At 43.2% G+C, this 13,350-nt stretch overlaps 1 protein-coding gene across 1 annotated transcript in view; it reads left to right on the top strand.

Moving 5' to 3' along the window:
* LOC139383199 (elastin-like) overlaps nucleotides 1-13,350 on the top strand; it is an 87,455-nt gene that overhangs the window by 42,633 nt on the left and 31,472 nt on the right. The window contains exons 6-12 of the mRNA XM_071127652.1: nucleotides 5,941-6,063; nucleotides 6,254-6,391; nucleotides 8,840-8,866; nucleotides 9,249-9,281; nucleotides 10,277-10,321; nucleotides 10,517-10,603; nucleotides 10,698-10,745. Of these exons, the coding sequence (XP_070983753.1) occupies nucleotides 5,941-6,063; nucleotides 6,254-6,391; nucleotides 8,840-8,866; nucleotides 9,249-9,281; nucleotides 10,277-10,321; nucleotides 10,517-10,603; nucleotides 10,698-10,745 (501 nt within the window). The remainder of the gene's footprint in view (nucleotides 1-5,940; nucleotides 6,064-6,253; nucleotides 6,392-8,839; nucleotides 8,867-9,248; nucleotides 9,282-10,276; nucleotides 10,322-10,516; nucleotides 10,604-10,697; nucleotides 10,746-13,350) is intronic.

The following is a 13,350-nucleotide window of genomic DNA, read 5'->3' as shown; positions in this document are numbered from 1 at the left end:
ACCGTATCATCTGTCCACATCCTTCCACATTCTCTATCTATTCTATTACGACTGGGCTGCTCAATATGCTCAAACAGAGCACAAACCCAGGGCTGGGAAAGTAGAAACCTATAGTGTCCTGCATGCTAGCTCCGTTAGGCTCCACACAAATAATCTCTGGCCTCGATAATCTACCGTGACTGCAGTCTCACACTTATCATGTTTGGGTGGTAATTCTACTCCACTGGAGAGAGAGTAAGAGGGCCCAGAGATGGTTATGAAGCTCCTATCCCAGGTCTCGCTCTCACCACCCCACCTGCTGTCAGTTACTGTGGAACCCTGCCATGGAATTCTCCACTCTCTTAAATTAAACTCTTCACCAGTCCCAGCTGGTTCCTGAGAGAGAAGAGAGGTGGGGGGAAGAGAAGTCAGGAGGGAAGAGACAGGGAGATGGAGAGAGAGAGAGAGAGAGAGAGAGAGAAGACAGGCTGATAGAGAGAGTGTGGGGAGAGTGGATCCATCTTTCTTTTGGCTCCCTCTGCCTGCTCCTTTTAACTCAACAAGCCTGATGTGCAGAGCCACTGTGACCTGACCTCACCAGACCAGACTAGATGATGGATAGAGAAGGGAAGATAAAGGGGAAGGGGGAGAAAAAGAGAGAGAGATAGATAGAGAGAGAGAGAGAGAGAGAGAGAGAGAGAGAGATCTGAAAATCTTGATTATTGGATTGCCTTACGTAAAATGTACGGTTGCAAGAAAAAGTATCTGAGCCCTTTGGAATTACCTGGATATCTGCATAAATTGGTCATAAAATTGTATCTTATCTAAGTCACATCAGTAGACAAACACAGTCTGCTTAAACTAATAACACACAAACAAATATATGTCTTCATGGAACACATCGTGTAAACATTCACAGTACAAGAAGTATGTGAACTCTTGGATTTAATAACTGGTTAACTATCCTTTTGCAGCAGTAACTTCAACCAAACGTTTTCTGTAGTTGCGGATTAGACCTGCACAACGGTCAAGAGGAATTTTGGACCATTCCTCTTTACAAAACTGTTTCAGTTCAGCAATATTCATAGGATGTCTAGTGTGAACCGCTCTCTTGAGGTCATGCCACAGCATCTCAATCAGGTTGAGGTCAGGACTCTGACTGGGCCACTCCGGAAGGCGTATTTTCTTCAGTTGAAGCCATTTTGTTGTTGATTTATGTTGGTTTGTGTTTTGGGTTGTTGTCCTGTTGCATCCCCCAACTTCTGTTGAGCTTCAATTCGCGGACAGATAGCCTTACATTTTCCTGCAAAATGTCTTGATAAACTTGGGAATTCATTTTTCCGTCGATGATAGCAAGCTGTCCAGGCACTGAGGCAGTTGAGATGAGGTTTTGATGTTGGTGTGCTGTGCCCTTTTTTCACCACACGGTGTTGTGCGTTATTCCAAACAACAATCTGTCCACAGAATATTTTGCATCCAGATGCTCTTTTGCGAACTTCAGACGTGCAGCAATGTTTTTTTTAGACAGCAGTGGCTTCTTACGTGGTGTCCTCCCATGAACACCATTCTTGTTAGTGTTTTACATATTGTAGTCTCGTCAACAGAGATGTTCCAGAGATTTCTGTAAGTCTTTAGCTGACACTCTAGGATTCTTCTTAACCTCATTGAGCATTCTGCGCTGTGCTCTTGCAATCATCTTTGCAGGACGGCCACTCCTATGGAGAGTAAATGGAGAGTGAATTTTCTCCATTTATAGACAGTTTGTCTTAGCGTGGACTGATGAACATCAAGGCTTTTAGAGATACTTTTAAAGATACTCCAGCTTTATACAAGTCAACCATTCCTAATCTTAGGTCTTCTGAGATCTCTTTTGTTTGCGGCATGGTTCACATCAGGCAATGCTCCTTGTGAATAGCAAACTCACATTTTGTGAGTGCTTTTGATAGGGCAGGGCAGCTCTAACCAACATCTCCAATCTCATCTCATTGATTGGACTCCAGGTTAGCTGACTCCTGACTTCAATTAGATTTTGGAGGAGTCATTAGCCTAGGGGTTCACATACTTTTTCCAACCTACACTGTGAATGTTTAAACGATGTATTCAATATAGACAAGAAAAATACAATAATTTGTGTGTTATTAGTTTAAGCACACTGTGTTTGCCTATTGTTGTGACTCCAATTTATTCAGAAATCCAGGTAATTCCAAAGAGCTCACATACTTTTTCTTGCCACTGTACGTGGTAACAGAGAGGAGAGAATAGGAGGGCGTCTTTGAGACACTATTGAAACCAGACCCACTGTTCTCTGTTACATGAGTTCTTCTCTTTTATCCGTACTGTAGCTACAGAATCCGACCGAGAACATACACGATGACCTGAAGGCACCCGTTTGTTTTGCCAGTTTGTCTAGCCAGCTCCAGTCCAATGTTGATGTAGTATGTGATAGGTACATTGGTCCAATATGTCATTCATCACATTTTAGTTTATGAAGAAAGTATGCTGTGCCTAATATACTAATTTGCTTCAAGAAAAACACCATATTCTACCTCACCGGGTACATATACTGTACAACTGACTGCACAGCTGCAACAACAAGAGGTCCCTTCTGAATGGAAATTCTCTGCTAAACACGCTAACACGTTCAACCTATCTTGACACACCACACGTAGTGCCGTTTCAAACAGAGGGAAAGTGTGATGCATTAAACTGCATTATTATCAGTCACCTTACAATTTCCTGGCTCTGCAGCTCTCTCTCTCTCTCTCCTGTACAGGATTCTCTATCCTCTCTGTCTTGTATTTAAAGTCGTTGACCTTTACACGGCTTCTCTCTGTCTCGGGTCCGCTGCCAATTTGGTTTCCATTAGCCCTATGGTGTCTCTGCTGTGGCTCGCATGTCTCACATAGACAGACGGCCATTTTGGCTCATGTACACTATAATGACCTGTCAGTAATCTGCAAATTGAATGTCTAAACATCAAATAAGAAACAGTGTGTTTCACAGCTAGTCAAGGTCAGGTTGACAGAGATTCCATGTGTGCGGTTCATTACAACAAACAAACTTGGGTCTTGCAGTACACTCGCTTCCAACAAGTTAATGTGTGAGCTAAGACAGACATGTTTGTGTGAACTGACATACTGTAATAATAGGCCTCAGACAAAGGCCTGCTTGTTGGAGCTGACAGCTCTGAGTAAATATGACTAAAACAAAGGGCTTTTGTACTGAGCTCTTATGTGTCTCGGTGATACAATCTGTGGAAGGTTGCCAATCAGCAAGGGTCCGGACGGAGCATGTTGCTGTGTTCTCTTACCCTTAAAGAGAAAGAGACATGACTTTGTAGGCATTACGGTTACTGTATCTTCCCTTTCAGCTGTTTTATACAAGTGAGATCCAGTGATGTTGGAGCCAGAGAAAATTGAGTCCTGTGGTGACTGGGACGGCCTTGCTGTCTCTACTGTCTTTGAACCTGGTGTGAGAGTCCGCACACTCTCTCTCTTTCTTATTCTCTTTCTCCTTGCCTTTCTCTCTTTCTCTCTCTCTCTCTCTCTTTCTCTCTCTCTCTCTCACTCACACACACACACACACACATACGTTACCTCTCAGGAAGAGTTGGTGGTGTCTGCCTTTCGTCTCCTGGTCTGCGATCAGAGGGTTCAGAGCAGCGTAGCAGGTGGCGGTCAACCCTGAGTGCTGAGCTTGTCTCACACAGCCAAAAGAGAAAAAGCAAGGCCGTATACTGTATGTGTGTCTCTCTCTCACACACATATACATACACACACACACACACCTCAGACCCGTGCTCCTCTCCCAAATAGAGAGCTGCCAGTGAAACATTCCAACCCTGTGCTGGTCTTTGGTCTCCTCTGAAAGTTATGAAAAACCAACAGCTTTGAGATAGACTGGCTCTCCAACCCCAGGCCAAGGGAGTGTACTTTACCATTTAGACAAATGTACGACCCTGTCTTGCCTCTTCCTCAACCCTGTGCTGCCTCCTCCTCATCACCTCCTCATTTCAAACAATGTCGTTGGTTGAACAATGGAATGAGAAAAAGGTTTGAAGGAGGTGGATTAGTCCGAGGCTGTTTAGCTTAGCATCTGTCTCGCCTCTTCCTCCTCCTCATCACCTCCACGGGTCTAAGAGGCCTGTCAGCTGTCGGTTGTACAACGGGAGGTGGAGGAGGGTGAGGAGGAGGTCTGGAGGAGGTAGGATTAGCAGAAGGACATCTAGCTTAGTGTGGTGGGGATGTCAACTGCCTTGGCAGGACGTTGCCCACGATTGTTTTGACTAGAGGATGAAACCCCACACCTCTGTCCTGTTCTATCGCTCTCTCCCCTTGCGTTCTTCCACTCTTCTCTCCCCTCTTTCCTCTGCTTTCAGCGGACAGCTGGGCCATCTCCATAATCATCTCCCGCCTCTCTTTCCTCTTTCCTCCCTTGTTTCTCAGACGCCTCACAGTTGGCTATTCTTCTCACCCTCTTGACACAGCCTACAACACCTCAAACCAAGGTCTCTTCTGGTCTAGTCTGGGTCTTTCACAGAAGTAATTTCATTTTAGCCTTTAATAGATTAGATTATATGATTTGTATAATTCCCCAACCGTATGCCACACAGCTTTACAGGGATGTCCAGTATTAACATCGTAGGCCTGTATTGGGTCGTAGTCCACTCCAGGGGTACATGCTTACACCTCATGCCGGTTCTCTCTACTTCATCAACCCAGTGCACCACGACCCCTGTAAAACGCAGTGGCCCAGCTATTGCTAATGGACTGTAAGAATCTTACTAACACTCCCAGTGACTTACTCAGTCCCATACAGGACCCCTCTGAGCTGGAGGAGGTCCTGGAGTAGGTCATGTTTACTGAGTAGTCATCGCGACACCCAAAACTCACGTGTGCTCTGTTCAGCTAGCTCCTCAATTTAACATTTTATGTGTTAACTCTGTCACAAGAGACTAACTGAGCAGAATAATGTACCTACTGTCTACAGCTAGACTGCACTGCCTCCTTACCAGGGCCAGAGACTGGGGTGACCTGCTAATGCTAACTATATCCAGGTCATGACTCTTGATTACTGTTACCATATTTAATGCTGTTTAGGTCATGTTTTATCACCCTATTAAAACGTAAGTTCACGACAGTAGGAGTGTCCATTAACTGAATTACTCTTACAGCTATTGTAACAATGTCAGGGGTGGCTGGCTCCGTATGTCTTCCTTAGTTATCTTGTCATGTGGAGGAAGAGGTTTTTTGGGGGTCTAAGGCACAATTCAGTGCTTGAGATGTCACTACAGATCCTGGTTCACTTCCAGGCTGTATCACAACCAGCCGTGATTGGGAGTCCCATAGGGCGGCGCACAATTGGCCCAGTGTCGTCCGGATTTGGCCTGGGTAGGCCGTCATTGTAAATAAGAATTTGTTCTTAGCTGACTTGCCTAGTTAAATAAAATAAAAATCTTACTGTCTGTAATTGAATGAATTACAATGTGAGGGTTTAGCCACAGGTCAACGTCTGATTAACGATTGTGAAATATTTAAAGGTGGCGAAAAGACTCTCGCTGCCTGAGTTTCCCCCTGTTCCACCTTCTTCTCCCCCGCCTCCACCTCCCGCTGTTTTGTCAGCAATAAGAAACCCAAGATGGAATATGACTTAATTTATGTATGATTACCATGTGGGAAGAATACTTTTTTCTCCCCATAGAGACTGTTGCTGTGTGCCAAAATACTGTTGCCACATCAGAATAACTGTTCCTCTAAGCTTTTGACTCCCTCTAGTGGTCACAATCTGGCATTACCAACACCAGCACTGCTGCAGAACTACTACATTATATATACAACCAAGTCAATTCTCTATCTTCTATCCACAACCTATGCACTTCATGTGGATCTGAAATGATGTTGTTCACTAACCCTGCCTCATACTCTCTCTCCCTCCCTCCCTCTCTCTCCTCTCCTCTCTGAGGTTATGGAAACCTTGGTGTTGGGGGTGGTGGTCTTGGTGGTGGAGGATATGGAGCTGGTCCTGGAGCCACCGGTCTAGGAACAGGAAGCTTTGGAGGAGGAGGAGGATACGCTAAGCCTGGAGGTACAGTAGCGCAGTGTGACTTCAAGTTCTTGGCCCACCAGTAGTACTGACCCTGTTCAAGCTAATATTATGCTAAATGACCACTTAGGCTACCCATCACTCCTGGCCACATTAGAGCGCTTCACAATATGACACAATGAGACACTGAGAGTGTTAAAAGAGTTGGATTAATAACCGTCACTCTCCTCAGCTGGTTATGGAGGAGGCTCGCCGTATGGCGGCTCGACTTATGGAGGAGGTGGTGCTGGGAGCTTCTTCCCTGGAGGTGGTCTGGGACAGAAGGCAGGACCCAAACCAGGCTATGGGGCAGGAGCTGGACTACAACCAGGTACTGTACAGACAGAATAGATTCTCAAAGCCATGTTTCTCTACTGTACTTCTGTGGACCAGCATTGGTCTACGTCAGGTATTCCCAAACGCAATGCCGTCGGGGGTACGCCAAATAAAATGTGATTCACAATATTCTTTACATTTTCAAACAGTACATTTCCATTTTCCAACGGGTCTATAGATTTGAGTGAGGTTTTTTTCTCACCTGAGTAGCCTTGTTTCATTGCCAAAAACAAAAGTAAACCATCTAGTTAGTGTCCACTGAAATAACAACACAATGTCAAATACAGGTAACCTAGTCAAATAATTAACATCCAATCACATTAACCGTTACTCTCTCGTGAGAAACCTTCACTCTTGCGCAGACATTTAGAAATGAAACAAGACCATTTGAAAAATAAGCCACAGGACCATTTTGAGCGAGAATAAAGATGACTTTCGAGTAGTGAGACATGTATAAAAGTAACAGATACCATTAATAAAAAGGGTCTAGAAGTATCTTATATGGTGAGCTACCGAGTGGCTAGGACAGACAAGCCCCTATACTATTGTGGAGGACGTAATTCTTCCTGCTGCTGCGGATATGGCTGGGACAATGCTGGGGGAAAAGGCCCCAAAAAACTATACAGACAATGCCTTCATCAAACAACGCTTTCATGATGCATCAGTGACATGGCAGGAGATGTTTTGAAACAACTACTGCTTCGCATACAAGCCAGTGAATTCTATGCGTTACAGCTGGATGAATCAACAGACGTGGCGGGCCTGGCACAGCTCCTGGTATATGTACGTTTCGTTCATGGGACGTCAATTAAGAAAGACATCCTCTTCTGCAAACCACTGGAAACCAGGACAACAGGAGAGGATATTTTTAAAGTCCTGGACAGCTTTCTGACATCAAATGGACTTTGGTGGTCAAGATGTGTTGGTATCTGTACTGATGGCGCAAAAGCCATGACAGGGAGACATAGTGGAGTGGTAACGTGCGTGCAAGCAGTTGCTCCCGACGCCACTTGGGTACACTGCAGCATCCACCAAGAGGCTCTTGCTAACAAGGGAATTCCTGACAGCTTGAAAGACATTTTGGACACTACAGTGAAAATAGTTAACTTTGTTAAAGCAAGGCCCATGAACTCTCGTGTATTTTCTCCATTATGCAATGATATGGGCATTGACACGTTTTTTTTAATTGAGTGAAGAGCTTAACATTTTCTTTACTGACCATCATTTTCACTTGTCTGACCGCTTGCATGATGACAGGTTTCTCACACGACTGGCCTTTCTGGGTGATGGTTTTTCTCGCCTGAATGATCTGAATCTAGGTTTACAGGGACTCTCTGCAACTATATTCAATGTGAGGGACAAAATTGAGGCTATGATTAAGAAGTTGGAGCTCTTTTCTGTCTGCATTAACAAGGACAACACACAGGTCTTTCCATCTTTGTATGATTTTTTTTGTGTGCAAATGAACTCAAGCTTACGGACAATGTCAAATGTGATATAGCGAAGCACCTGAGTGAGTTGGGTGCGCAATTACACAGGTACTTTCCCGAAACGGACGACACAAACACCTGGATTCGTTATCCCTTTCATGCCCTGCCTCCAGTCCACTTACCAATATCTGAACAAGAGAGCCTCATCGAAATTGCAACAAGCAGTTCTGTGAAAACTTTATTTAATCAAAAGCCACTGCCAGATTTCTGGATAGGGCTGCGCTCAGAGTTTCTTGCCTTGGCAAGTCGTGCTGTTAAGACACTGACGCCCTTTGTAACCACGTACCTATGTGAGAGTGGATTCTCGGCCATCACTAGCAAGAAAACTAAATACAGGCACAGACTGTGTGTGGAAAATTATTTAAGACTGAGACTCTCTACAATACAACCCAACATTGCAGAGTTATGTGCATCCTTTCAAGCACAACCTTCTCATTAACCTGTGGTGAGTTACCATTTTACCAATCACCATTTTTGATGAACAAGTAAGGTTTTATATGTAAGATGGAGCAAAATAAAGAGCAAAATTATTGATTATTATATTATTATTATTTGTGCCCTGGTCCTATAAGAGCTCTTTGTCACTTCCCACGAGCCGGGTTGTGACAAACTCACACTCATTCTTATGTTTAATAAATGTATCGTATAGTGTGTGTGGCAGGCTTCCAATGGTGGCAACAAAAAAAAAACATTTGAGTGTACGCTGACCCTGGTGCTAGAGGGGGTATGCAGCTGGAGGTTAAATGCTTGAATGGGTACGGGACTATAAAAAGTTTGGGAACCACTGGTTTCCGTGATAGTATTGCAATTTACATGTACATTTGAGTAATTTAGCAGATGCTCTTATCCAGACCGACTTACAAATAGTGCATTAATCTTAAGATAGCTAGGTGAGATGTTTTTCAATATACATTGAGCAATATGTCAGAGCTATAAATCTTTGTTTCTTTCAGGCTATGGTGCAGGTGGACTACAGCCAGGTACAGTACACACTACACAAGACAGGACAGATCCTTAGAGCTCTGTTTCTCAACCCTCATTCTGTGGGCAATCCATGCAGCGGTCCATGTGATCGATACTATAACTTACAAGTCCTCACGTTTTCAAGTCATATTTTTAACAAAAGCTGTACTCCAAAGAGGAGAACCATGGCTTGCCAGTCCCTGGTGCCAACATGTTTGAGAAACACAGGCCCTAGACTATAGAGTTGTGTGGGTAGAGTCTGTATCAAAGAACACTTTATTGCCATTTAATAATGTTGCTATGGATTTCTCTATGTTGTGGAAAGCTATAAAATAACCAAATACACATATATCACATCAAACTATAATCCAACCATATTGTGTCTGTGTTTCTCTACAGGCTATGGCGGTGGTGGATTACAGCCAGGTTTAGGTGAGTGCCATGTTGGCACCCAAGGTCCCATGACCTATTGAAATCCTACAGTCGCAGCGGCCATTTTAGAACTAGTGAACTACTTTCTGTATATACTGAGGAGGTTACGTTATATTCCCAATAGACTAGAGACATAAGAAAGCAGAGGTTATCTGATCTAAAAAAGCACTCACTAACTGTAAAAACCTTAAATAACACATATATTTGTGTGCTCACATGCTATGAGAAAATGTTTCACATCAATTGCATCCAAACTTTTGAAATGATTTATAAGTTGGCATTCATAGTCTAGATAGTTTAAGCAACAATATTGCCTGAACTACATTGTTTTGGAGTATGTGTGTACATGTTCAATGAAGGGTATCATGGCTTAGCATTATGGAAAAGAGCCTGTGCTTAAATATTGGTTGGCAGTCGACAAGGCCCTCAGTCACAGGCCGATACAGCTCTTGTGCAATGCTCCTCAACCCTATCTTGACTCTTTTCATGGTATTCCAACAAAATGATCCCATTTCATCCAAACCCCTTTCAGATAGAACAGAACAGCAGCATTCCTCTCCATTCTCTTTGTTGCCAGCCTTCCCTTGTTTCTCTGAATCTCCTCATTTGTTCACCACATACTAAAGGCACTGCGTAATGTCTGTTCCTTAGAGAGAAGGATTGGTGGATTTTAAGATAGAAAGAGAAGGTTAAATAAATAAATGAAAACTTTTCATCCGACTGCCAAGCCCCCAAGAGCCAGAGCTGACAGCTCATTTCCTGCGTAGGGGATAACCAAAGAGCCAAAGATATAAAGCATTTAATGAGGCAAGATGAATGCCATGCATTATTGTGTTCTGTGTCCCAAATGGCACCCTATTCCCAACATACACTTTATACAGATTAGAGTACCATAGAACCTCTGCCTTTCAATACAACTCTGGATAAAGATTAGCATTGTCCATATTCTTTGATCACTGTGGTGTTAATGATGATGATGATGATGACCAACTCAGGGGGACCTGGAGGTGCAGGAACAGGAGCTGCGGTGCCTGCAGGAGGTAAGACACACACACACAAAGCTCAAATCATGCCATCCAGTCCTACTTTTTTATCTTGACAATTTTCAATGTTTAATCATTATCCTCTAGATGTTTAATGTACCTATGCCGATTCACAATACTGACTGGGGACTAACTGGTATATGAGTAGTTGTAACTACAGTATGTAATGTCTCTCCCATGTATCTCTTTCAGCACCTGTTATTCCTCAGACTGGACTACCTGGAGGTGGGCTGGGACCTGGTACCGGAAAAGGAAAGGCTCCAAAAGGAGGAGTGCCAGGTGAGCGTGGGTTTATGTGACTATGCATGTGTACAATATCCGATGAAGGCCATTGGATCCAGTATAAAATCATTGATTTTATTGGTCTTTGCAGGTGTGGGGGTGCCTGGACTTTACCAAGGTGGCCAGGTGCCAGGACAAGGTGTGTATCTTCTATTCTTCTGAAAGTCCACAGATCAAACCCACATGAATCACAATATATATCAAACAGAGTGTTTCACCATACCCTCCCCTCTGGGGATTAATATAGGTTGATGTAACTCAGGGATCTGCATGCTGTGATATCCATTCTAGGGTTAAATATTTTACAAAAAAATTCTAGCCTGATGAGCCATATATTAAATACATTAAATGAGCCCAAGCACCCAAAATCCCATAGATGTAGCTAGCTACAGTGCATTCGGAAAGTATTCAGACTCCTTGACTTTTTCTACATTTTGTTACATTACAACCTTATTCTAACATTGACTAGGAAAAACATTTATTTAATCAATACCCCATAATGACAAAGTGAAAACAATATATTTTTTTATTTACATAAGTATACAGGCCCTTTGCTATAAGACTCAAAATTGAGCTCAGGTGCATCCTGTTTCCATTGATCATCCTTGAGATGTTTCTACAACTTGATTGGAGTCTATCTGTGGAAAATTCAATTGATTGGACATGATTTGGAAAGGCACACACCGGGTCTATATAACGTCCAACGGTTGACAGTGCTTGTCAGAGCAAAAACCAAGCCATGAGGTCGAAGGAATTGTCCGTAGACCTCCGAGACAGGATTGTATCAAGGCACAGATCTGGGGAAGAGTACCAAAACAATTCTGCAGCATTGAAGGTCCCAAGAACACAGGGGCCTCCATCATTCTTAAATGGAAGAAGTTTGGAACCACCAAGAATCTTCCTATAGCTGGCCGCCCGGCCAAACTGAGCAGTCAGGGGAGAAGAGCCTTGGTCAGGGAGGTGACCAAGAACCCGATTGTCCCCCTGACAGAGCTCCAGAGTTCTTCTGTGGAGATGGGATAACTTTCACGAAGGACAACCAATCTCTGCACCACTCCACCAATCAGGCATTTATGGTAGACTTGCCAGACGAAGCCACTCCACGGTAAAAGGCACATGACAGCCCGCTTGGCGTTTGCCAAAAGGCACCTAAAGAACTCTCAGACCATGAGAAACAAGATTCTCTGGTTGGATGAAACCAATAACTCTTTGGCCTGAATGAGAAGTTTCATGTCTGGAGGAATCCTTGCACCATCCCTACGGTGAAGCATGGTGGTGGCAGCATCATGCTGTGGGGATGTTTTTCAGGGACCGGGATGACTTGTCAGGATCGAGGCAAAGATGAACAGAGAAAAGTACAGATCCTTGATGAAAACGTGCTGCAGAGCGCTCAGGACCTAAAACTGTGGCCGAAGGTTCACTTTCCAACAGGACAACGGCTCTAATCACACAGCCAAGACAACGCAGGAATGGCTTCGGGACAAGTCTCTGAATGTGATTGAACATCTCTGGAGAGACCTGAAAATAGCTGTGCAGTGATGCTCCCCATTCAACCTGACAGCGCTTGACAGGGTCTGCAGAGAGGAATGGGAGAAACTCCCCAAATACACGTGTGCCAAGCTTGTAGCGTCGTACCCAAGAAGACTCATGGCTGTAATCGCTGCCAAAGGTACGTTAACAAAGTACTGAGTAAAGGGTCTGAACAATATCGCTGCCAAAGGTACTTTAACAAAGTACTGAGTAAAGGGTCTGAACGATATTTCTGTTTATTTTTTTATTTCTAAAAACCTGTTTTTGCTTTGTTGTTATGGGGAATTGTGTGTCGATTGAAGAATTTTAAAAACAATTAAATACATTTTAGAATAAGGCTGTAATGGAACAAAATGTCGGGGGAAAAGTGAAGGGGTCTGAATACTTTCCAAATGCACTGTATATGCTCTCTTGAGTAAATAAATGCAGCTAGCTCCAGTAGACTAATCTTTTTTAGTGTGAACTGTATTACTGTACTCTATTGTATTATATAAACCATGATAAAGCAGAAGAGAACATGTGATTCTGGTGCAGCACATGTAGCCTACAAAGTTACAAGAATAGGCTAGAGAATTTGATTTTAACATTGAAATATAATAGGGCCTATTTGTATAATTAGTAGGCTGATGCATATATACCTTTCATATTTCCCTTAATGTTATTAGCCTCTCTCCACTTTCTCTCTCTGTTGTTGTGTCATTCCTTCCTCGTTTTCAACAGTTAATTAAATAAGTTTTGTTTTCCTTATCTTCATCATTCTATTGACATCCTTGAGTAATATAGGACTATAATTAGATGCAGAAGGCTTTCAATTCGCTTCAGATTTAATGGTTATGGGTCTGAAAAAGTAACTGCTAAAGGCTACCGCCATCGCGCATTTGTTCTCCTTTCAAACTACCTGTGAGTTCTATTGGCTGCTGTATTTAACATTCAGCTAAAAAGAGCTTGTGTCCCTCTTCAAATAGTCTAGTGGTATAAAACAATTGTTTTAATTATGTCCAGCAAGCTATTGTAGTCTAGTTTATCCTGCATGGGACTCCAAGAGCTAGGGAGCGTTTTTTAAGGAGAGAGGCCAGCGGAGCAAAGCTGCGTGCGTATTGCGCAAGAGACGGAGGCTATAAATTAGAAGCTTATTATGCATAACCCATAATTAATTAGCTAAATATAAGGCTAATATTGGATTGAATGTATTACCTGAAAGAGGTGGGCTATGA

Source organism: Oncorhynchus clarkii, chromosome 24, assembly GCF_045791955.1.
Source record: "Oncorhynchus clarkii lewisi isolate Uvic-CL-2024 chromosome 24, UVic_Ocla_1.0, whole genome shotgun sequence".
NCBI lineage: Eukaryota > Metazoa > Chordata > Actinopteri > Salmoniformes > Salmonidae > Oncorhynchus > Oncorhynchus clarkii.
Note: the sequence above shows the minus strand (reverse complement) of the source record. Positions and strands in the feature narration are given on the sequence as shown.